This window comes from Zalophus californianus, chromosome 5 (genome assembly GCF_009762305.2).
Source record: "Zalophus californianus isolate mZalCal1 chromosome 5, mZalCal1.pri.v2, whole genome shotgun sequence".
In the NCBI taxonomy this organism is placed as follows: Eukaryota; Metazoa; Chordata; class Mammalia; order Carnivora; family Otariidae; genus Zalophus; species Zalophus californianus.
In genome coordinates, this window is record NC_045599.1 from 33898831 (window position 1) to 33924403 (window position 25573).

General features: G+C 40.2%; 3 protein-coding genes across 5 annotated transcripts in view; all 3 read left to right on the plus strand.

Annotated features, from left to right (window-relative positions):
- Positions 1–25573, plus strand: part of LOC113928569 (protocadherin gamma-C4) — a 340355-nt gene that overhangs the window by 85819 nt on the left and 228963 nt on the right. The gene's annotated exons all lie outside the window — the stretch shown is intronic.
- LOC118356961 (protocadherin beta-15-like) lies at positions 1870–4319 on the plus strand. Its single transcript, XM_035727500.1, is given in 3 exon segments — positions 1870–4187; positions 4189–4221; positions 4223–4319. Coding segments are annotated over 3 exon segments (2370 nt in total). The 5' UTR covers positions 1870–1932; the 3' UTR covers positions 4305–4319.
- On the plus strand, positions 6751–22105 carry LOC113928585 (protocadherin beta-15-like). 2 transcript variants are annotated; one of them, XM_035727492.1, is made up of 2 exons: positions 6751–9292; positions 21483–22105. In XM_035727492.1, the coding sequence occupies exons 1-2, from the start codon at positions 6913–6915 to the stop codon at positions 21503–21505; spliced, it is 2403 nt and encodes an 800-aa protein (XP_035583385.1). In that variant the 5' UTR covers positions 6751–6912; the 3' UTR covers positions 21506–22105. The 2 variants fall into 2 exon arrangements, with proteins under 2 accessions (XP_035583385.1, XP_035583386.1); XM_035727493.1 differs by having other exon boundaries at positions 6751–9168; positions 21483–22104.

The following is a 25573-nucleotide window of genomic DNA, read 5'->3' on the forward strand; positions in this document are numbered from 1 at the left end:
ACAGGTTTCCCTCCATTTATTTTGTTCTCCAGGATTAGTTTTAAAAAGTAACACTGAAATTGTTATTGTTTGGATGTCTATACATCATACCTTCCTTATCATCTCTTTCTTTTAAAAATAACTGAGTTCAATGCTAGCAGAATTATTTTATCATCTAATGTAAAATCTTCAGGATCTAGAAATAATCCAATTTATAGATTATATGGGTTAATTCATGATTTCATTAATAGCAATTTGATTGACACATACTCTGTTACTAGAACACTCGGGAAAAAAAATTCAAGCTTCCTGCCAAGTATATGGGCATAAAACTTTCTCCTTAGAAAAGAAAATAAAGACAAAATTTATCTGAGAGATACAGATGGGAATGAAAAACTAGTTTTGATCCATTCACTTACCAACATAGGTACCAGCTTCTATCTATTAATATTTTAAAAACTGCATGGACACTAAGGGCACATTTTCTTGGACATTTGATTCCATAATAGAGTCTGGTCCATGACCAAGACCTTTCTAAAAGGAAATTATCTATTAGATTTTAACTGTCAACAGCATGTTCCCATATTTTGAGTTTACATAATCAATTTGTTTTACTATGCAGAGGAAAACATTCTAAAATAGAATATTGATTTGAGTGATTCGTACCTTTAATAGAGTTAAACTAATATGCAACACAATTTTTATACTTGGCCCATGCTATTTTCCCAGTTAGCTAGGTATTAGTGTGCCAGAATACGTGATAGTGTCTATTATTTAAACGTTATTAAAATTTTGGCTAAAGTTTGATGCAGCTGGAGAGACCCAGGCCCCCTACTACAGATATTTTTCCCATTGATAGACGTAAAAGAACTTCAGTTTCATGCTAGGATGCCAGGATCTCAAGCTATCCATAAGGGATACGTGAGTTGCTTGCTAAAAATGAGTTGCAATCTTCCTTACTTGATATAAGTTTTACATGCTCTTTCAGATGAATCCAACTTATTTTCTTCTGCACTTTATTACTTTAACGTCAGCCCTTTATTTTTATGATCTTGACTATCCTACTTTTCAAGATCTCAGTGAATCTCTGCTTCAACATGTGAGTATCTTGGTTTTAGGAATAAATATAGATGTCTTTATAAATTGTTTTGGACAATAGAACAAGTCAATACAACATGCTCACAGAGGTACAGAGATATTCTCCTTAGACAGTATTTACAAATAAGTCATCTACAACCCCTTAAGCTTTCTATTGAGTTTGCATAATAAACTAGTTCTAGCTGGTCTATCACTTAAGTTTATACTCCTGAAACATGTGAATGAGTCTTTTCATCTACTGTGCTGGCAGTGAGTTGAGTTTAATTATGTATATTCTTTGTTTAGGAATAGACTGATAGCTACACATCATTTTCTAGTCAATTTCCCTGGAGAGCAGAGATTATACAATATAGTAGACATTATATTGTAAACTCCATTAGTTCAGAGAAGGTATTTGTATTCCCAGCACTTAGTACAGTGTCTGACATATAACATGAAATTGATAAGCATTTGTTGAATAAACAAATACAGTTGGCTTTGTTTTTGCATCCTTTCCCAACGTGTCTGGCACCATTTCCACATTCATAATCTCATAGGAAAACAGAAGTTATCATTTTATTTATAAACCATCCCATATATAATCTGTGGTTTGTTTATGTGTGTAAATCAAAGTTAAGTCTGATGGGTTTTGGAGCAATTTCAGCAAACTAGGTTGAAGTACAACACATGGTGGCGCTGTAAGCTAAGGCTGCGAAAAACAGACCTGCGGATGGTTACTGTTCGGGCAGTCATACACACATGTAAGAGAAGATAATTCCTTACGGTAATTACCTTGCGGCAGGGATTGACTCCCGGAGGGGACTGCGTAAAGACCAAACAGGCACTCAGATTCTAAAGACTTTTGGCGTTGGAGAAATGGAGGCTGAAAAGGAACGCTTTCCTAGACTAAGGCAAGTTCTTCTCTTTGTTTTGCTGGCTCACACTTGGGCGGAGCAGGAAGATTACCGTATTGCTGAAGAAACAGAGAGTGGTTCTTTTGTGGCCAATCTAGCAAAGGACATAGGGCTAGCGGTAAAAGAGCTCTCTTGGCGGAGGGCTCGGATCATTTTTACAAATGACAAAAAATATTTTCAGCTGAACCTTCAGACTGGAGATTTGCGAGTAAATGAGAAACTGGATCGGGAGGAACTGTGTGGCCCCACTGAGCCTTGTGTACTTCAATTCCAGGTGTTACTGGAAGAACCTTTAGAGGTATATAGGTATAAGCTTTTGGTCACTGACATAAATGACAATTCCCCTGTGTTCCCAGAAGCAGAAATGATTTTGAAAATCATGGAAAATACTCTTCCAGGGACTGTGTTTCCCCTGAAAAATGCACAAGATTTGGATGTAGGTATCAATAATATTCAAAACTACACCATTTATCCCAACTCCCATTTCCACGTTCTTACGCGCAATAGCGGTGAAGGCAGGAAATACCCGGAACTGGTTCTGGACAAAGCCCTAGATCGAGAGGAGCAGCCTGAGCTTAGGTTAACTCTCCTGGCAGTAGATGGTGGAGTTCCTCCCAAAACTGGGACAGCCTTGGTCCTCATTGATATCTTGGACATCAATGACAATGCCCCTGAGTTTGTGCAGCCACTCTATCGTGTGCAGATCCTGGAAAACAGTCCTCTGGGATCTCTTATTGTCACTGTTTCAGCTAGAGATTTAGACACAGGAACAAACGGCCAAGTATTCTATTCATTTTTTTACGGTGATGAAGAGATTAGTAGGACATTTGCACTTAATGAACTCACAGGAGAAATTAAAATAATTAGGGAACTAGATTTTGAAAAAATTATATCACATGAGCTGGATATTAAGGCCTCTGACGGGGCAGGTCTTTCTGGAAAATGTACTGTCATAATAGAGGTGGTGGATATAAATGACAACACCCCCGAACTGACGGTGGCTTCACTTATAAGCGCCATCCCAGAAAATTCCCCTGAGACCACAATAGCTCTTTTCAGTATTCAAGACCGAGACTCTGGGGACAATGGGGAGGTGGTTTGTTCCATCCAGGACGATGTTCCATTCACTCTGAAACCTTCCGTTGAGAATTTCTACAAGCTAGTAACAGAAGGAGAGCTAGACAGAGAGAGCCAGGCCGAGTACAACATCACCATCACCGTCACCGACCTGGGGACCCCCAGGCTGAAAACCCAGCACAACATAACGGTGACGGTCTCCGACGTCAACGACAACGCCCCGGCCTTCAGCCAAGCCGCCTACACCCTGCGGGTGCGCGAGAACAACAGCCCCGCCCTGCACATCGGCAGCGTGAGCGCCACGGACAGAGACTCGGGCGCCAACGCGCAGGTCACCTACTCGCTGCTGCCGCCCCAGGACCCGCAGCTGCCGCTGGCCTCGCTGGTGTCCATCAACGCGGACAACGGGCAGCTGTTCGCGCTCAGGTCCCTGGATTTCGAGGCGCTGCGGGCGTTCGAGTTCCGCGTGGGCGCGGCCGACCGCGGCTCGCCGGCGCTCAGCAGCCAGGCGCTGGTGCGCGTGCTGGTGGTGGACGACAACGACAACTCGCCCTTCGTGCTGTACCCGCTGCAGAACGGCTCCGCGCCCTGCACCGAGCTGGTGCCCAGGGCGGCCGAGGCGGGCTACCTGGTGACCAAGGTGGTGGCGGTGGACGGCGACTCGGGCCAGAACGCCTGGCTGTCGTACCAGCTGCTCAAGGCCACGGAGCCCGGGCTGTTCGGCGTGTGGGCGCACAGCGGCGAGGTGCGCACGGCCAGGCTGCTGAGCGAGCGCGACGCCGTCAAGCACAGGCTGGTCGTGCTGGTCAAGGACAATGGCGAGCCGCCGCTGTCGGCCAGCGTCACGCTGCACGTGCTGCTGGTGGACGGCTTCTCGCAGCCCTACCTGCCGCTCCCGGACGCGGCGGCGGCCGAGGCCCGCGCCGACCCGCTCACCGTCTACCTGGTGGTCGCCTTGGCGTCGGTGTCGTCGCTCTTCCTGTTCTCGGTGCTGGTGTTCGTGGCGGTGCGGCTGTGCAGGAGGAGCCGGGCGGCGTCGGGGGGCGGCTGCTCGGTGCCCGAGGGCCCCTTTCCGGGCCACCTGGTGGACGTCAGCGGCGCGGGGACCCTGTCCCACAGCTACCAGTACGAGGTGTGTCTGAGGAGAAGCTGGGAGCAGGGAATTTAAGTTTTTGGTCTGTTGTCCCTACCCAACAGAGGTCTGTGGATGGTGTGGAGGAAAAGTCAAATTTTGTAAATAGTTTTGGATTCAATTAGGAACTTGGGTGAAGGAATTTGGGTTCTTTCTAAATATGATAGGTCTCCATTACTGTTTTTGGTCCATATAGAATTTCTTGGATGATTTGCTGATTCCATATTCCTATTAAGGGGATTAGAAATATTCTTTGAGTATATACTCATATTTACTCTCTTTTTATCATTTCTATTTTGATGGAGACAAAGAATTTTCAACTTCATTGCATTACTTAAAAGTCATGAACATGTGTTGAATTTATCAACTTTTCATTATCAAGCACGGTTGATTTGAAGATGACTCCAGCCCCATCCTCTATTTGATTGTTATATGGAAACTCTAAATTTTTGATGTTGTGGTTACTTAGAAAGCATCATGATATTAATACAATGAAGTATTAGTATAGCTTCTTTTTAATCTGATATTAAGCCTACCTGTTTTAAATCTTTAAATGGTGAAATGTCTGCAAAAAATGCATGTTTTTGTTTCACAGTAGTATTAAATAGAAAGGCTACAATTTCTCCCATACTTAAGGGCTTTTCCTCTATATCAACCTTCAGTATATCATATATATGAGTATTATCAAAAGATTATTAGGTTATTTCAAGACATTTAAATGCTAGATCCCTTGTGGTGTCTGTCTAGCCCATCCCATTATTTCCAGGAAACTTCTCTCTTCAGTAGAAGTATATGGTTGCAGCCATGTTTATTTTATTTGATCGATTTCCCTCTGTGTCTTCAATCAGACAAGGTGGTATTGCTAATCCAAGCTGAGTAAATCTCTTTTGTTTAAAAAATGGCTTTAGAAATCAGATCTAAAATAGTTTGTTAGGAACTTAACAAGAAAGTGATATCATGTTGGCTAAATACATGGAAACAAAAACAAAGTCAATGCATTTAGAGACAAGAAGAAAGGAGATGCCTAAAAAGTAACATTATGGATTTTCCAGTACCTCCCAAGTTGGCTTTCTCCCTTGGCTTTTTGGAAACATGTATGTGTGCTTTTTAAGAAATCTCCCTTTAATTATGATAGCTAAGTGGATTTTTCCCTTGTCAAAAGCATATTTAAATTCTTGCATGGATTGAACTTTACTCTTCATTGGAGATCTTTAAATTGGGGTTTTTATATTAATATAATAATATTTGGGATCAAAAGTCTGTGGAATATTAGTACTCTGTAAGGGACAAGCACAAGCTTTGGTTAAAATATATGATTTTGAGAAGAACTGATGGCTATTTTAAAATTTTACAGCTTTTTGAGTGTCTTATGGAAATTCTCTGAAAATTCTCCCATGTAAGAAAGCTTTGAATATTATTACTGTCATAATAGCATTAGTGTGAAATAACATTGACAATGTAAAATGTGTTCTAAAAGAGATGTATACCTTATTTGTAGGATCTTTATAGCCTGGTAGTTATGTTTTGTTTTTTTAGAATCTATTCCATTACATAAGGGATGCCAGAGTATTTTGCCATTTAATGAAAAACATTTAGATCATTCTGAAATATTGCAAATTATTTTTCTAAAGAGCATAGAAAATGGCTACCTGGGAACATGATGTTTTGTTTATCCAGCTCATATAATGTACCAGGATCCCAGCAAAAAAGGGGACTTCTACATTAGGAGGAGACTCCATCTATCAGAATTTTAAAATTAATTGTGACTTATTGATTGATCTGTTAAGCAAATATTGGTTGAGCATCTACCATGTGCCAGGGACTGTTCCAGATATTGGGAGATGTGGACATGAACAAAACAAAGATCTCAAGCACAAGAAAGACACAGAAAAGAAAAAATTAAATATGTATATATATGCTATATCAGATAAATGCTAAGGAGGAAAGGCAGGGTAAGAGATATAGGAAGTCCCCTCATATGCATTTTCCCATAGTTTCAAAGTTTTATAAAATCATAATTCTCTGACCTTATGTCAAAATGATATCATAATTACATAAACTGTAATTAACTGGTAGCTTTTTCTTCGATGTGATTCAACCAAAGGGAACTACCGTTCTGTCACATACACTGCCTAGAATTTGAAAGAAAATCTAGAGGAATTCATCCTATTTGCTGAGAGAATTTTAAGAAATCACATAGGTATATACTGTTATTTTCACAACATGATTTATCACTATTGTCTTCTTTCACTTCTCAACTTTCCTAGCACCTCACCCAGACTACAGGTTGTAAAAAGTAGGGATCATGTTTGGGTTCTTCACTGATCTATCAGAACTTAGTACATAGATATCAATAACACTTCTTTGAGTGAAGGCATGAATAATTATAATTACATGATTTTCTGATTACATCGCCTCCTTCAAACCATTTCCAAACTCCTAATAGCCCGCTGGATTATCAGAGAATACAATGGTGGCGATTCTTTTGGAAGACAACGCATGGTGGCGCTGCAGGCTAAGGCTTAAATTAAAAAAAAAAAAAAAAAGCCCAGGAACTGCTGCGAACTCTACTTCCGATCTATACCTGAAGACAAAAGCCTGTACGCAGAGTTCAGGACCAGTACATCATGCTACTCACCAACATTTCCGGACAGGTAACCAATTGAGAGATCCATCACTGTCCCTAAGGTAGAGCTGGGCCCTGTTTCTGGAAAGGAGTTTGTGGAACTAAAGATGGAGGCCGGAGGGGAGTGTTTTCCCAAACAAAGGCAAGTCCTGATTTTCTTTCTCGTATTGGGGGTGGCTCTGGCAGGCTGGGAATCTCGTCGCTATTCCGTAATGGAGGAAACCGAGAGTGGCTTGTTTGTGGCCAACCTGGCCAAGGACCTGGGGCTGGGAGTCGGGGAGCTAGCAGCACGGGGAGCCCGAGTGGTCTCTGAGGATAACGAACCCCGCTTGCTGCTTGATCTGCAGACCGGGGAGTTGATATTAAACGAGAAACTGGATCGGGAGGAGATGTGTGGCCCCAGAGATCCATGTGTAATGCATTTCCAAGTGTTATTGAAAAAACCATTGGGAGTATTTCGAGCTGAGCTACTGGTGAGAGATATAAATGATCATTCTCCAGAGTTTCCTGAAGGAGAAATGACTCTGAAAATCTCAGAGAATAGCCCCCCCGGGACCGTGTTTCCTCTGAAAAAAGCCCAGGACTTGGATGTGGGCAACAACAACATCCAGAATTACAGTATCAGTCCCAACTCTCATTTCCATGTTTCTACCCGCATCCGGGGGGATGGTAGGAAATACCCAGAACTGGTACTTGATAAAGAGCTGGATCGAGAGAAGCAGACGGAGCTCAGATTAACCCTCACAGCGCTGGATGGAGGCTCTCCACCCCGGTCTGGCACCACCCAGGTGCGCATCTTGGTCTTGGACGTCAATGACAATGCCCCTGAGTTTGCAAAGACACTCTACCAGGTGAAGGTTCCAGAGAACAGCCCTGTGGGCATGCTAATTATCAAGGTCTCCGCTAGAGATTTAGACACTGGGACAAATGGGGAGATATCCTACTCCTATTTTTATATTTCTCAGGAAATAAGCACAACTTTTGAGCTAAACAACCTTTCAGGAGAAGTTCGACTAGTTAAAAAACTAGATTTTGAAACAAGATCTTCATATGAGCTGGAAATAGATGCGGCTGATGGTGGGGGGCTTTCTGGAAGATGCTCTGTCTCCATTGAGGTGGTGGATGTTAATGATAACTTCCCAGAAATAACTATTTCATCACTCACCAGTCCCATTCCTGAAAATTCCCCTGAGACAGAAGTGGCTCTGTTTAGAATTAGAGACCGAGACTCGGGGGACAACGGAAGGATGACTTGCTCCATCCAGGATGATCTCCCCTTCCTCCTGAAACCATCAGAAGAGAATTTCTATACCCTGGTAACAAATGGGGCGCTGGACAGAGAGACAAGAGCCGAGTACAACATCACCATCACCGTCACCGACCTGGGGACCCCCAGGCTGAAAACCCAGCACAACATAACGGTGACGGTCTCCGACGTCAACGACAACGCCCCGGCCTTCAGCCAAGCCGCCTACACCCTGCGGGTGCGCGAGAACAACAGCCCCGCCCTGCACATCGGCAGCGTGAGCGCCACGGACAGAGACTCGGGCGCCAACGCGCAGGTCACCTACTCGCTGCTGCCGCCCCAGGACCCGCAGCTGCCGCTGGCCTCGCTGGTGTCCATCAACGCGGACAACGGGCAGCTGTTCGCGCTCAGGTCCCTGGATTTCGAGGCGCTGCGGGCGTTCGAGTTCCGCGTGGGCGCGGCCGACCGCGGCTCGCCGGCGCTCAGCAGCCAGGCGCTGGTGCGCGTGCTGGTGGTGGACGACAACGACAACTCGCCCTTCGTGCTGTACCCGCTGCAGAACGGCTCCGCGCCCTGCACCGAGCTGGTGCCCAGGGCGGCCGAGGCGGGCTACCTGGTGACCAAGGTGGTGGCGGTGGACGGCGACTCGGGCCAGAACGCCTGGCTGTCGTACCAGCTGCTCAAGGCCACGGAGCCCGGGCTGTTCGGCGTGTGGGCGCACAGCGGCGAGGTGCGCACGGCCAGGCTGCTGAGCGAGCGCGACGCCGTCAAGCACAGGCTGGTGGTGCTGGTCAAGGACAATGGCGAGCCGCCGCTGTCGGCCAGCGTCACGCTGCACGTGCTGCTGGTGGACGGCTTCTCGCAGCCCTACCTGCCGCTCCCGGACGCGGCGGCGGCCGAGGCCCGCGCCGACCCGCTCACCGTCTACCTGGTGGTCGCCTTGGCGTCGGTGTCGTCGCTCTTCCTGTTCTCGGTGCTGGTGTTCGTGGCGGTGCGGCTGTGCAGGAGGAGCCGGGCGGCGTCGGGGGGCGGCTGCTCGGTGCCCGAGGGCCCCTTTCCGGGCCACCTGGTGGACGTCAGCGGCGCGGGGACCCTGTCCCACAGCTACCAGTACGAGGTGTGTCTGACGGAAGGATCTGGGACCAATGAGTTCAAATTCTTGAAGCCTATCTTCCCCAGTATTCTGAGCCAGGACCGTAGGAACAAGTCAGAGGGAAATTCAACCTTCCGGAATAGTTTAGGTATCTGAAACTTTCCTGTTCACTTTTCCATTAGTTTTGTCTCCCTCGCCTTTCTGTTTTTTTTAATCGAGTAGTAATTTTAATTGTACTTTCCCCCCTCGTTTTTCCATAGTAAATTTACTGTTTGTTTTGTTGGCCTGAGTATTCTATGATTATTTTTCCAATTATTGTAGTATTGATAGAAATTCTATTTCAGAAAATTAATGTTTCTGGTTAAAAGTTTTGTACTCGTTCCTAAAGGATAATATGAAAATTAACCCCTCAGAATAAACAATCCTAATTTTCAAATTATTTTACTAACTATATGACACTACTTAAGAATGTTTGATTCTTTGGGTGCCTGGGTGGGTCAGCTGGTTAAGCCTCTGACTTTTGATCTCAGCTCAGGCCTTGATCTCAGGGTCATGAGTTCAAGCCCCATGTTGGGCTCCATGCTGGGTGTGGAGCCTACTTAAAAAAAAAAAAAGGAAGAATGTCTGATTCCTTTTTACATACTTCATTTTTAAATTACTGGAAGCCTTTTAGGTTTTATTAGTAACACACCGATGACTTTTGCATAACTCCTTATGTGTTTGGGGTGAAATCAATTTGTATTTACCCATGTCCAGTTTTTCCAAGCTCTTTTTGGTTTTTTGTTTTACAAATAGACAGCAATAAGTATGTTTTCATGCTATTTATTTCAAAAAGTCACACTTGTAAGCATTAGATTTTCATTCTGAAATACATATGTAACATCATGAAAAGATATCTTTATCATGCATTCTTTCTCAGAAATTCATGTTGAAAAAAACATATGGGTTCTTACATGTAACTTATGATCCTGATAAGTGTCCTAGACAGATTTTACTGATACCCAGATTGTATTTAAGGTGTTCCTGTATACTCTAACAGCTCTGATTGCAGCGTAATTCTTAAGTGACTTCCAGGTTCTAGGCCTAGAGGAGCTTTTTATGGTACAACATGCCAGTTATCTACTTGCCTTTGGATGATGACGTTGTACTTGTTGTTAAGGGATTTGAAAGAAAATACATTGCATAATTAATATTAGTTAACCAAGGAAAACTTATTAAAGGATATGTTGATGAGGGTGTTGAATGATTTGAAGAAATAATCAGCTCTGTTGTCAGGACTCCTCTATCTCCAGGAAGCCTCTTAATTTTGCAGATGCTATAGAATGGTGTGGTTGGCAGAATAATGGCCCCCTAATGACATCTACATCCTAACTTCTGGAACCTGTAAAATGTTAAGCTATATTGTAAAGAGGAATTAAGCTTCAGATGGAATTAAGGTTGCTAATTAGTTAACCTGAAATTAGAGAGAATATCCCAGATGCTCTGTGTGGGCCTGATTCATCAGCTGAAAGGCCTTAAGATCAGATCCAAGTTTTCCCTGAGATGAAAAAGAAATTCTGCCTGTGGGCAGGGGCTTCAGCTTGTGCCCCAGAGTCTCAGCCAGCCCTTTAATTGCCTGTCCTACAGATAGTGGACTTGCCTAGCCAGCTCCCACAATTGAGTGAGTCACTTCCTTGCAACAAATCTCTCATTATATATCTCCTGCTGGTTGTGTTTTCCCGGTTGAACCTCAAATGATACAGGTTTTGGTACATGGAAGTGGAGTACGGCTGTAAAAAATAACAAAAATCATAGAAGTTGTTTTGGAACTGGAAGATAGGTAGAGGCTGGAAGAATTTTGAAAAGCATGATGGAAAAAGCCTAGATTGCTTTGAATAGTGGAAATATGCATATTAACAACTCTGCTGTCAAAGTCTCAGAAGGAATTAAGGAGCATGATGGAGAAAACATATGTTACCATATAAAATACCTAAGTCAGGGTACCTGGGTGGCTCAGTAGGTTAAGTGTCTGACTCTTGATTTTGGCTCAGGTCACAATCTCAGGGTTGTGAGATCAAGCCCCACATCCGGCTCCATGCTGAGCTTGGAACCTGCTTAAGACTCTCTCTCTCCCTCTCCCCCCACCCCTTACTCTCCAGTGCTGGCACTCTCTCTCTTTTTCCAGAACAAAAACAGAAACAAAAACAAAAACCTAAACCATTGTAAAGAGAATGCTGGTAGAATTGTGGATGTTAAAGTCATTGATGGTGAGGGATCAGACAGAAATCAGGTGCAGCCCGGTTTCTTCTTGCTGCTTATAATGTGAGAGGAATGAGAGAGATGGAGGGAAGAACTGTTAAGCTCTTAAATGGGACTAGAACTTGGTAATGTGGCAAATTCTTTGACTATTCAGATTGCACACAGGGCTCAAATTAGGAAAGTATGTTCTATATCGAAAGCCAAGGGGTCATAAGACAACCTTTTGCTAGTGCCTTGAAAGGATTAAAAGATAAGAGCATTCAGTCACACAGCAGGTTCTTTAAAGGGGTTAGGCATGTGATTCATGGAAATCCCAGCCATCCCAGCAGAAGTCAGGAACAGACGAGATTACCCGGGAAAGAACTGTGAAGCCACCTATTGTCGAGGAGAGAGAATCCCTGTGACATACACAGGGACTCAAAAAGTTCTTGAGAATGTTATACCAGCAGAAGTATTAGCAGCTTGAATTGAAGGGACACAGAGAATGATATAAAAGAAACCTATTGCACTGCACAATTCTATAAGCAAGAAATGATTGAAAAATTACTTAGCCAAAAACACATGCTACTCTTTCATGAAAAGGAAGGATGGCTCATAAGACAGAGCCTGGAGCCCAGAGAGTGGAAGTCCAAATCCAGGCCTAGAAAGGAAGTAGAGTTTTCCCGGATGGATTTCTACATTTCTTGGGGAATATGACTATTTCTACTTTCCATTTTCTGTTTTTGAACTAGAATGGCTAATGACTGTAATCCTCTGCCTGTCCCATCATAATACAATTTGGAGAGCAGATAATTTGTTTAGTTTCACAGGTCCACAGATGGAGAGGAATTATGCCCAGGATGGGTGGTACCTAGAGTCTCACCCATACCTAATTTAGATGATGTAGATGGTGAAGTTTTGAGTTTTTGAGTTGATGAAATTTAGGTGAAATTATGGACTGAGTTGATACTGTAATGAGATGAGATCTTTGGGGACCTTGAGTATATATATATATATATATGTATATATATGTATTTTTTTTTTTAGGTGGGATGGATGTAAATCTTTGGGGGTCAGAGAATAATGGCCCCACAAAGTATCAGTGTCTTAATCTCTGGAACTGTGTCATTTGTTATATGGCAAAGAGGAATTGGAGTTGCTGATAGAAAAAAGGTTGACAATCAGATTGACCTTAAAATAAAGAGATTACCCTAGATTATCCTGGTCAGTCCAATGTAATCACAAGAGCCCTTAATAAGAGGTGGTAGAAGCAGAAGAGTCAGTGTCAGAGTGATGTTTTACAAAAGATTCCACCAGCCTTTACTGACTTTGAAGATAGAAGGGAGCCTCCAGGGAAGGAATGCAGGCATTCCTAGAAGCTAGAAAGGCAAAAATAAATTCTCAATTAGGGCCTCCAGAAAGGAATGCAGCCCCACCTTAAACGTAGCCCAGTGAGACCCATTTTAGACTTCTAACCTCTAGAGCTATGAGATAATAAACTTGTGTCTTTAAGCCACAAAGTTTCTGGTAATTTATTACAGCAGTGATTGGAAACAAATACAAATGGCTTCTAAAAAAACCATTTCTAAACCCATTTTTCTTTGCCTTTCCCTACTCTAGACCAAAATATTCACGTTTCCATAATCTCTTGCAGGTGAGAGTATTCTAGTACTCAGCTATTGCTAGTGATTTACAAAAAGTGCAATGGGGGCATTGTGCTTTAAGGGAAATTTTTTCTTTCCTTTTTTTTTTTAGCTTTTTCTTTTTCCTTTTAAAATTCAAATGTAGTTGATACACAATGTTAAATTAGTTTCAGGTGTACAACATAGTGATTTAACAACTCTGTACATTATGCTTTACTCATCACAAGTGTAGTTACCATCTGTCACCTTACAACACTATTACAGTACCATATTCCACTATATTCCCTATGCTGTACCTTTCATCCCCATGAATTACACATTCCATAACTGGAAGCCTGTAGCTCCCACTCCCCACTCTTCTTCACCCCTTCTGCTCATTCCCCCATCCCTTCCCTCTGGCAAACACCAGTTTGTTCCCTGTATTTGAGTCTCTTCTTGTTTCTGTTTTTTTTGTTGTTGTTGTTTATTCAGGGTTGGAGTTTTTTTAGAGTCTACATGTAAGTGAAATCATATGGTATTTGTCTCTGTCTGACTTATTTCACTCAGCTTAATACCTCTAGGTCCATCCATGTTGTTGCAAATGGTGAAATCTCATTCTTTTTTATGGTTGAATAATATTCCATTGTATATTTATACCATTGTATATTTATACCACATCTTCTTTATCCATTCAACTATTGATGGACTGTTAGGCTGCTTCCATACCTTGGCAAATGTAAATAATGCTGCAGTAAATATAGAGGTGCATGTATCTTTTCAAATTAGTGTTTTTGTTTTCTTTGGGTAAATAAACAATGTGTAATTACTGGATTGTATGGTATTTCCTTTTCTAAGATTTTATTTATTTATTCAAGAGAGGGTGTGTGCACAGTTGAGGGGAGGGGCAGAGGAAGAGGGAGAAGCAGACTCCCCACTGAGTGCAGAGCCCCACGCAGGGCTTGATCCCAGGCCCCTTACATCATGACCTGGAGCTGAAGTCAGACACTTAACAGACTGAGCCACTCAGGTGCCCCTGTATGGTATTTCTATTTTTAATTTTTTGAGGAAACACCATACTGTTTTCCACAGTGGTTGCACCAAGTTACATTCCTACCAATAGTGCAGGAGAGTTCCCTTTTCTCCACATCCTTGCCAACACTTGCTATTTCTTGTCTTTTTGATACCAACCATTCTGAGAGGTATAAGGTGATATCTCATTGTGGTTTTGGTTTGCCTTTCCCTGATGATTGGTGATGTCAAGCATCTTTTCATGTGTGTATTGGACATCTGTATGTCTTCTTTGAAAAAATGTTGAGGTCCTCTGCCCATTTTTTAATTGGATTATTTGTTTTTTGGTGTAGAGTTGTATGTTGTTTTTTTGAGAGAGAGAAAGAAGAAGAAAGAAAGAGAGAAAGAAAGAAAAAGAGAGAAAAAGAAAGAAAGAAAGAAAAAGACATAAAGAAAGAAAAAGAGAGAGGATGCAAGCACAGGTGCAAGAGCCTGACCCAGGGCTCCATCTCACAACCCTGAGATCATGACCCAAGCTGAAACCAAGAGTCAGAAGCTTAACCAACTGAGCCACCCAAGTGCCCTGAGTTGTATAAATTCTTTACGTATTTTAAATATTAACCCCTTATTGGATATGTCGTTCACAAATATCTTCTCCCATTTAGTAGGTTGCCTTTTTTGTTGTCGATGATGGTTTCCTTTGCTGTGCAAAAGCTTTTAATTTGGGTATAATTAAGGCAAATATTTTTCAAAGGGCTAATCTGAGGTGACATGTTCGTGGGGTCTTTTGCCCATTTTCCTTTTTTTTTTTTTTTTAAAGATTTGTTTATTTATTTGAGAGAGAGAGAATGAGAGAGATAGAGAGCACAAGAGGGCAGAGGGTCAGAGGGAGAAGCAGACTCCCTGCCGAGCAGGGAGCCTGATGTGGGACTCGATCCCGGGACTCCAGGATCATGACCTGAGCCGAAGGCAGCCGCCCAACCAACTGAGCCACCCAGGCGCCCTTGCCCATTTTCCTTTATCATAACCAGCATGGGTATTGGGGAGTAAGTCTTGAGTTGAAGCAGCCAGCTTGCAAACATGAGATGAATACTCTGATCTACTGTGGCTTACTTTATATTTTTATTCAGTCATTTTTTTCAGGCTAATACAAACATACACAAATAACTGAATTTTCAAAGGAATATTCCTGGCTAGTAGCAACCCAAAAGTTGAGTTGTGAAGAATAGAATGAGAAGGTGAACTGATAAGCTACTCTTTAAACCTGCAGGAGTGGTATGCTGACAAAATGACTATAATGTTTATGAAGTAATCCAGAACTGATTTCCTTGTCAGGCAGGGAAGTAGCAGTGCCAAAAATTTTACTTATTAAAATAAATTGCCAAAATATGTGTCCTGAAAATCTTCATAAGCATATCATCAATCTTCATGTTTTGGTAAAATATGCCTGGTGGAAGGATCAGAAATTCCTAACAATCTTCTCAATATACACAGATGTGTGTTTTGTAACAAGCTCAGAGACCCCCATGTGTCAGTATCCATTATTCCTTTCCCATATTACTTCATACATCTTTATTGGTAAAGAGTGGAACTTGAAGCCATCCCCAAAGGATGAATTCCTATGTCTTTCTTGGATTGACCTGGCATGCCTTGAAAAGAACATTACTTCCAATTGATCAGCATAGTCATGTAAAAGCAATACAAATCTTGCATGATGCATGAATGGTAATGCCTCGAGCAATTTTAGAACTCCACAGCTGTACCCAGAGTGTTTGTGTATCTGTGTGTGTTTGTATATGTGTGCATTTGTGTGTGGGAGGGAGTGGCTTTAGTAGATGGTGGAGATATGCTGCATGCACAGATATATACCAGAATAACATTGCTTTTCCACATTATAAAGATATTTTTCCTTTAATGCATAAATATATGCAATAAATCTGACATTAATAACATTCTAGAAGCGATCATATTTGCAAACTAAAGGGATTTTCTTTTTGTAAATTTAATAATGCCAGCATTATTGGATCTAGATGTTTGATAACCTTCTTGTGCTTGAAGGAGCATCCCAGGAAAGGGAACTATACTGTAGTTACAGTCATTTTTTTCCCCCAGTGAGATCAGGAAACAATAAAGTTGACATCAGGATGTGACACGGCTGGGATTAGGGTGAAGCCAAGTTGTGCAAGTGTACGGTTAGAGCCTTTCTTTATTTAACATTTGGATATTTTGTTCATAATGTATTGTTTTCATGAAGTTTGATTTTTTTAGAATATTGCATTAAACATATCTATCTTTAATTCTAAGTTTTGGGGAGACCCATTAATTTTGCTTCTGAGACAGTTGCCTTACCTTAGTCCTGGTCCTATTGGTTGTTTCCAATTTGCAAGTTCAAGTGGCCATTGCAGCACTAGTGATGCTGTCACAACTGGAATCTGAGCACCGAAATCTGAATCGAGTCCTCCTCCATTTTGAATATGGGATAGCAGCAGCAACAGTAGAAGAATCCAAAGGTATTCCATGAGATCCGATGAACTGGAGTCCTGCAGACTGGGAAGAGAAGGGCACCTTTATGGCTATGATTAACCCCGGCGAATTGTTTTTCTTCCAGGTGGCATGCAGCTGTGTGAAAAATATGATATCTATTAGGCAGATTAAATTTGCTAATAATGTTGAGAATTTTGCATTTATGTTCATGAGGGATATTGATCTATATATTTTTTTCATGTTATACTCTTATCAGGTTTAGTTTCAGGAATTATACTGGTCTCATAACATGATTTGGCAATTGTTTCCTCCTTTCTATTATGAAAGAGTTTGTGTAAGATAGTTATTATTTCTTCTTTATGTATTTGGTAGAATTTACGACAGAAGACACCTGTGGCTAACATTTTCTTTGTGGAAAAAATTTGAATTGCATAATAAATTGCTTAAATAGATATCCTACAATTCCAGTTTTCTGTTTCTTCTTGTGTCAGTTGGTAACATGTTTTTAAAACAATTTGTCCATTTTATCTAAGGTGTTAAATGTATTGACATGAAGTTATTGATAATATTCCTTTATCATCTTTCCAATATATTTAAGATCTGTAGTAATGCCTCTCTTTCATTCTGGTTATTGGTAAAATACATTTTCTCTCCTTTTGTTTTTATCAGTATTGCTTTATCAGTATCAATTTTATTAATCTTTTTTTTAAAAAACAATCTTTTTGTCATTTTCCTATTTCTGTTTTCTGTTTCATTAATTTCCACTCTTACATTTTTCTTTCTTTTTCTATACCTATTTCAGGTTTAGTTTTCTCTTTTTCTATTTTCTCTGAAGGTTTGGATTATTGACACTAGACTTTTTTTTTTGTATGGATTAAAATACCTAAATATTTAAATTAAAGCTATACATTTCTTTCTATACATTACTCAAGCTGCATTTCATGAATTTTGATACAAGGTGGTTTTTTACCTTCAGTTTGAATTTACTTATAATTTTTTTAAATTTTATTTTATTATGTTAGTCACTTTACAAGTACATCATTAGTTTTTGATGTAGTGATCCATGATTCATTGTTTGTGTGTAACACCCAGTGCTCCATGCAATACATGCCCTCCTTAACACCCATCACCGGGCTAACCCATCCCTCCACCCCCCTCCCCTCTAAAACCCTCAGTTTGTTTCTCAGAGTCCATAGTCTCTCATGGTTCGTCTCCCCCTCCGATTTCCCCCCCTTCATTTTTCCCTTCCTTCTCCTAATGTCCTCCATGCTGTTCCTTATGTTCCACAAATAAGTGAAACCATATGATAATTGACCTTCTCTGCTTGACTTATTTCACTTAGCATAATTCCCTCCAGTCCCATCCATGTTGATGTAAAAGTTGGGTATTCATCCTTTCTGATGGCTGAGTAATATTCCATTGTATATATGGACCACGTCTTCTTCATCCATTCGTCTGTTGAAGGCATCTCGGCTCTTTCCACAGTTTGGCTATTGCGGACATTGCCGCTATGAACATTGGGGTGCATATGGCCCTTCTTTTCACTGCATCTGTGTCTTTGGGGTAAATATCCAGTAATGCAATTGCTGGGTCATAGGGTAGCTCTATTTTTAATTTTTTGAGGACCCTCCACACTGTTTTCCAAAGTGGCTGTACCAACTTGCATTCCCACCAACAGTGTAAAAGTGTTCCCCTTTCTCCACAACCTTTCCAACATTTGTTGTTTCTTGCCTTGTCAATTTTTGCCATTCTGACTGGTGTAAGATGGTATCTCAGTGTGGTTTTGATTTGAATTTCCCTGATGGCTAATGATGATGAACATTTTTTCATGTGTCTGTTAGCCATTTGTATGTCTTCTTTTGAGAAGTGTCTGTTCATGTCTTCTGCCTGTTTATCGACTTGGGGGTTGTTTTTTGCCCTGTTGATTTCTTATTTGATCTATTGGTTAACTGGAACTATGTTGCTTCATTTCCAAATATCTAGAGATAACATTTTTCATATTCAAAATAACTCTGTTTTGGTCTAAGAACATACTCTGTATGATGTCAGTCCTTTAAAATTTATTGGGTTTTGTTGTTAGCCAACACATGGGTTATCTTGATGAGTTTCTCATGTGTACTTGAAATGAATGTGTGTGTAGTATTCTATAAATATCAATTAAAACAAGTTGGTTGATAATTTTGTTTAAATTTTCATTATTCTTACCATTTTTTTCCTACTTGTTCTATCAGTTACTGAGATAAAATGTTAAATTCTTAAATTATGATTGTGAATTGGTCTATTTCTCCCTTCAGGTGTAGCACTTTTTAAAATTTCATGTATTTTGAAGCTCTGTTATTAGATGTGCACATAGGTAAGATTATTTTATCTTCTTGATGAATTGACAATAATTATTATGAAGCATCTCTTTTAGTCTCTAGTAATACTGTTAATCTGATAATAACATCACCCCATATTTCTTATGCTTAGGGTTCATTTGATATCTTTTTTCCTCCTTTTACTTTCTCATCCTATCTTTATATTTTAAAGACATCTTATGTAAACTACGGAGAGTTGGATTTTGTTTTTTATCCATTCTGGTCATTTCTGCCTATTAATTGGAGAGTTTGTTCCATTTATATTTAATAAAATTATTTATAGGATTGTGTCTATGAAAATTTTTAAAAAGATTTTATTTTTTAAGTAATCTCTACATCCAATGTGGGGCTCAAACTCACAGCCCCTAAATCAAGAGTCACATGCTCCACCAACTAAGCCAGCCAGGGACCCCTATTGTAATTTTTTGGTACCATCTATTTTCATTCCTTTGTCTCTTGTTTACTGGATTTGGGTTTTGTTTGTTTGTTTTTACTATTATGTGTGGTCTTTTTTGTATTGCATTTTATACACTAAATTGACTTTTTACCTATAACATTTTTGGAGTATTTCATCAAGGATAAGAATACACAGCCTTTATTAATACAGTCTACCTTAAATTAGTATTATGTCACTTCACCAACAATGTGGAAAAACTTCCTATTATGTAATCCTCATCTTTTTCTGTCATGACACAGAAGATCTACACAAGACATAGGAGAGGTATTTAAGAATTCATATGGTGAAGAACCTCTATGAATAGAATCAAATTGGAAAATATTTGAAAAATACCTTATATGTGATGTATAAAAGATATTCCATACTAGAGAGAAATATAATGAGGATAATCAATGTGAGAAAACTTCAGCCAGATTTCAAATTTAAATGTGCACAAAAGAACTCATACTGAAGAGAAATGCTATGAATTCAGTAGATGTGAGAAAATAGTAATTAATCATTCATCTGTTAAAACACACATGGGATCACACACTGACACAAACCCTATCAATCTAAGGAAGTAGAGAGCCCTTCAGCTGTTCTTTGTATTGTAGGACTCGCATGAAAATTCACTTTGGAAAATAATATGCAAACTATGGGAAAGCCATTATTCATTCTTCATCCATTGCTGTACATGTAAAACTCATGGTGGAGATAAGCCTTATTTCATATAATGTGAAAAATGTGAAAAAAAAACTTTCCATTTTTTTCATCTCTTAGAAAAATGTGGAAAATCTCACTGAAGAGAAATACTATGAACCTAAGAAATGTGGAAAAATCTTCAATTGTCCCTCATCCTTTAGGCATGTGTGAGAACTCATATTGAAAATACCTCCTTTTGACTGTAGAAGGGTATGAGAAAGTCTTTATTTCTTCTACATCCTTTACTGTACATGTAAGATTCACATTGAGGTGAAGCCTTTCAAATATAAGAAATATAGGAAAACCTTCACTTATTCCTGAAAGCTTACTCTACAAGTGAGAAAACATATCAAAAAGGATCTCTATACATATAAATGTGGGAAAGGCTACAGTTTCCCCTCTCCCTTTAATAACCACAAGCACTGGAGAGAGGCCTTATAATTGTAACCAATGTGACAAATCCTTTCATTTTTCATATTTTACTGTACATGTGATCATGCATATTGGAAGAGAAACACTGTGGGTGTATGAAATGCATAACTTCTGCCTTCTCATCTCATAGGTAATGAGAACTCATACTAGAGAGAAGTCATATTAATATCTGGAGTGTAGGAATGTCTTAACTTGTATCTAATTCCTTCAAAGGCTTGTGAAAATTCACATTGGAGAGAAAGCATACAAGTGTAAGAAATGTGGGAAAATGTATTTCCTAACACTTCAGTGTTTATTTGATAACATACACACTGAAGAGGAACCATATAAATTTAAAGAATGTGGAAAAGCTTTCACATCTTTCTCAATCTTTTGTGAGGTAGTGAGAACTCATACTGTGATATAGACCTGTGAAGAATGTGGAAAATCCTTTAGTTTACCTTCATGCCTCAAAGACATGGGAAAAGTCACATTGGAGAGAAACCCAATGAATGTAATCAATGTGGGAAAGCCTTCAGGTGCATCTAATATTTTATTATGCATAAGGAAATTCACACTGGAGGAGAAATCTTTAAAATGTTGTAAATATGGAATTGGTTTATCAGTGTCTCATCTTGGAAGTGACTCCTAGCTCATAATTTCTACTTTGTATTTTCTAATATAAGCCTTTATGATATAACCGTTGCTCCCAATGTCCTTGTAGCTCTATCATACAACTTCTGATATGTTCTTATCATTATGGTTCATTAATATGTATTGTATCATTTCTGTTGTGAAGTCTCCTTAGACTTAAGTAAAGTGTTTTTAGTACATAAGTGTATTTGAAATTAATTTTGTTACTGTTTCTAATTAATTCCCATTCCCATATGTAATGCATGTGGTCACTGTGATAATGACTCTGGTACTTGTTGGGATAAGTTATTGATCTTTACTGTTGAGAGATCTGCAGCATTTTGGTAGCTAATGTAGTGTACAACCAGTTGTTTTGGTCAATAAGTAGTTGATGTAAGTAAAAAATGTGCAAAAAGGATGGTTTCATTAGACTTGGTAATTTCATCTTTTGTGCTTTGATCCTCCAAGTTGGACACAATACTTCAAGTTGAAGAGAGAGCCCTTGCAACCATGAGCGTGAAAGCTAGGTGTAATGATGATTGTGCTGGATTGTGTTAAATGAGACTTAGAACCACATTTTCCAGACTCTTCTCTGCTATATGGTTGGACAAGAGGAACTTGCATGAGATTTGGAATGCAAAATGAAGAAGAAGCCATTAATCTCAAAAGGATGTGGAAGTAGCGGATTGACAGATCTAAAACTATTCAGGAGTTCCAAACTTCAAGCTTGACTTTCTAACTATTGGCTTTGTTGAACATCAGCCCTGAGCCAATCACTAAGCACATAACTTCAGTTCCTTCAGAGGTGGCAGCTTCCACAAACATCACCATGAGCTCACCCTTCATAGTCCTACTTTGGTGGCTAGATGTGCACAGCTGTTTGAATTTCCTACACAGTCAAACCTGCCAATTCTCACTGCTGTTTCAGGATATCATGATTAGAGACTATTTCCAATCCTCTGACTCCTTTTTCTGTGAAAAGTGTAATTTCTGTAGTGAGCACATAGTTCAAAAACAATATAAACAAATGAGTAACTTTGTTCCCCTTTTGCATTGTTAAGTGGCTACTCTATCCCTGTACTGCCTGTTTCTGAACTCTTGAGAAATAAACACCTTGCTAATTTGTGGGTCATGTGAGAATTTTATGTCACTCAAAACTGAATAAAATCCTAAATGATAAACATAGTATGTGTTAAGTTAAAAACAATCAATCAATGTAATTCATCATATTAACAACATAAAGGAGAACATTTATGTGATCACCTCAAAGCATAGGAAGTCTTTGAAAAATTCAGAATGCACTTGGTGAAAATTTTCAACACTCTAGAGGATGGGAACATCCTCACTGTGGTAAAGAATATGTATAAAAATCCTACTACTAACATACTTAATGGCGAAATATTGAATGCTTCCCCATAATACTAGAGACAATGCCAGAAAGTTATTACTGTTCTGTTCAACATTATAAAGAAGGGTCTAGTCAATGTAAAAATGCAGGACAAATATATAAAAGACACAGATACTTAAAATATTTTTCTTTATTTACAGATGACATAATTGCATATGTTGAAAATCCTAAAGAACCTACCTGGTACTAATGAGTAGATTTAGCAGGGTTGAGGATATAAGTTTGTTTTGTAAAAATCAGCTATATTTCCATGTAACTGCAACAAATAGGGGAAAAAAGTTTAAAAACTACCATTTGCAATAGCATCAAAAAATAAATAGGAATAGATTTAACCAAAGATGTGCAAGACTTCTATACTGAAAATTATAAAACATTGCAAAGAGAAGTTGAGAAGATTTAAATAAATGAAGAACTATGCCATGTTCACGGATAGGAAGACTCAGAATTATTAAGATGTCCATTACTACCAAATTGATCTCTATAGAGATGCAATCCCAATCAAAATCCAACCAGATTTTTTTTTGTAGAAATTGGTGAGTGACAAGTAAACATACATATTTGCAAGACATCTTGTATAGCTGCAGTAATCAAGATGGTGAAGTATTGGCAAGAGGATCAATAAACTAAAGATCGAATTGACTGTAAGGACATGGAAATGCACCACCCAGATTCCCCTCCAATAAAGGACTTGTTTCTGGGAGTGCCAGGAGAGCTATCAGTGGCAATCCTTCAGCTGTCACACCCATCCCAGGGTAAGCCATGTCCAATGACTGATCAAGGTGGAAATATAAAGACCTGGCTGTTTCAGTCTAACACAGCACAACTCTAAAGGGCCATTTTAACTCCAGAGCTCCCCACTTCCCTGTCTATTGAATCCTGCCTCCATCACTTCATTTCCACAGGTATTAATCCTAAATAACTCCTTAGCAAACACCCTACACTTTAAGTCTATCTCAGTGTCTGCTTCCTAGAGATCCCAACTTAGTAACACAGCTCCTGTCTTGCTATTGGACCATCACAGAGACTGAACCCCTGACTATGGAATACTAAGTGAACATGTGATCTGAGATGCCTATAACTGAATAGATATTAGCTGATTCATCAAACCATAACATTGGTTTCATGTGTAGCAGTTCTCCATCTTCAAGTGGAAGTAATAATACAAGATCATACATGACAAGGTCTAGAGAATATAAATACATTTCATGAGTGGATGGTTTAGACTGGCAGGGCTCCTACTGTTCCTGCATTTACCACCTCTCTTTCAACCTACATCTATGGCCTCAGTGGGAGTGCCCTGTGATCAAACTACTGAAGATGGGAAATTTGAGCCTAACCTAGAAATATTTCCACACAGAAATCTGGCACAAGTCAGAAGAAGACTCCTAGAGAATTGCATCCTGCAGGACTGGCCTAGAAAGGCAGGGAACTCCTCCTGATGGGAGAGAATTTCAAAGGGTACACCTGATTGTTCACTTTTCCTGGAAAGAAGGATGGCCAGAGGTATAGTTTTGCATTTATATTAGTTTTCTAGGGCTGCCATGCCCAAAGTATCACAAACTGGGTGGCTTAAATAATGGAAATTTATCATCTCACAGTTTTGGAACCTAGAGGTCTGAAATCAAGTTGTTAGCAGAGTTGGTTCCTTGTGAAGGCTGGGGGGAAGAATCTGTTCCAGGTCTCTTTCCTGGGCTTGCAGGTGGCATTCATCTCCCTGTGTCTCTTCACATAGTCTCCACTCCCTGTGTGCCTGTGTCCAAATTTCCCCTTTTTATGAGGACATCAGCCATATTGGATTAGGGCCCATCCTAATGACCTCAATTTAACTTGATTACCTTTGTATTCTGAGATACCGGGGGTTAGGATGCCAGTACCTCTTTTTTAGGGAAGACACAACTCAACTCATAACAGCATTTATTCATGAGCAGTAGCTAATGATTTGACCTATATGTTATGGAATAGAAAGGAATAAGATTAGAAGGTTGATAACAAGAAAGTCTGGGTATCATCTCTTGCTCTGAGCTTCTTTCAAGGTGTTAATGTAATACTGTATTTCCCTCATTACATAACCCACTTATTCTTTCCTTTAGCCATAGCCTACAATTATTTGTTCTCTCCATTTAATTTCAAATTTTTCCATACTTGGAAGGCACATTAAGTTTGGCCACTGTGCTGGTCTAGCTCACAGGCAACAATGCTAGTCTGGCAAGTGCACCCCACTCAGTCTACTCCTGTTCACGAAGAATAAGGTTATATAAGTGCAGAATGAGGGGGCTAATGTTTACCACCAGGCAATATAGCTGCATTCACTGTTAACCCCAATTTTGCCAGATGGAATGAAGGCACAACCTGGCCCATCAGGCCCTTAGAAATTCTGACATAAAGGTTAAAAACATAGTTACAGTTTCTTGCTTAGGAATCATCCCTGATTCCAGACCTTGTAGTTGCAGCCCTGGTCCTATAATCACTGCATCAAGTAGGGGAAGAGAAGGTGATATGGGGAAGAAAGTACACCAGCAATTTCCCCTACTCCCTCTTCCCCAGACCCACCAGAGAAACAAGAGAAATCTGTCCAGTGGGGACCCTCCTTTAGCCTTCCTCTTTTTGTGAGCACATGTGAAGGCATGTAAGCCAGGCCTCCCTGCTTTTATCACCCCCTCTCGTAGACAACCAGTGTTTTAATGACCTATTCCAATTTTCTATCAAAATACTGCTCTTAGGACAATATCTCTCTGCCCACTGGTGCACATTATGGGCTATAAAGTGATTTCATTGGTCTGAAGAAATGACAGTCAGCTGTCTCAGCTGGTGTAGCATCTTCTGTTCCAGTTCTTTTAACACTTTGACCATTTGCATCTACTACCAGGTAAGTCAAGCCTAGTTCAGAGTCCATGCTTACTCCTGTCAGCACCCATTTGTAGCCCCCTGGAGCTACCAGTATCAGCTTGACTTGCCACTTATGTTCAAGGTTTTCCCACCAGAGAATCGGCCATATAGCCACCTGTAGTCTCTGTGTCTTTTGTTGACATGTAGAACAGTTTTTTTAAAAAAGAGTTATTTATTTGAGAGAGAGAGAGTGAGTGCTAGAGTAGGGGGGCAGAGGAAGAGAGAGAATCCTGAAGCAGACTCCCTGCAGAGCACAGAGCCCAAA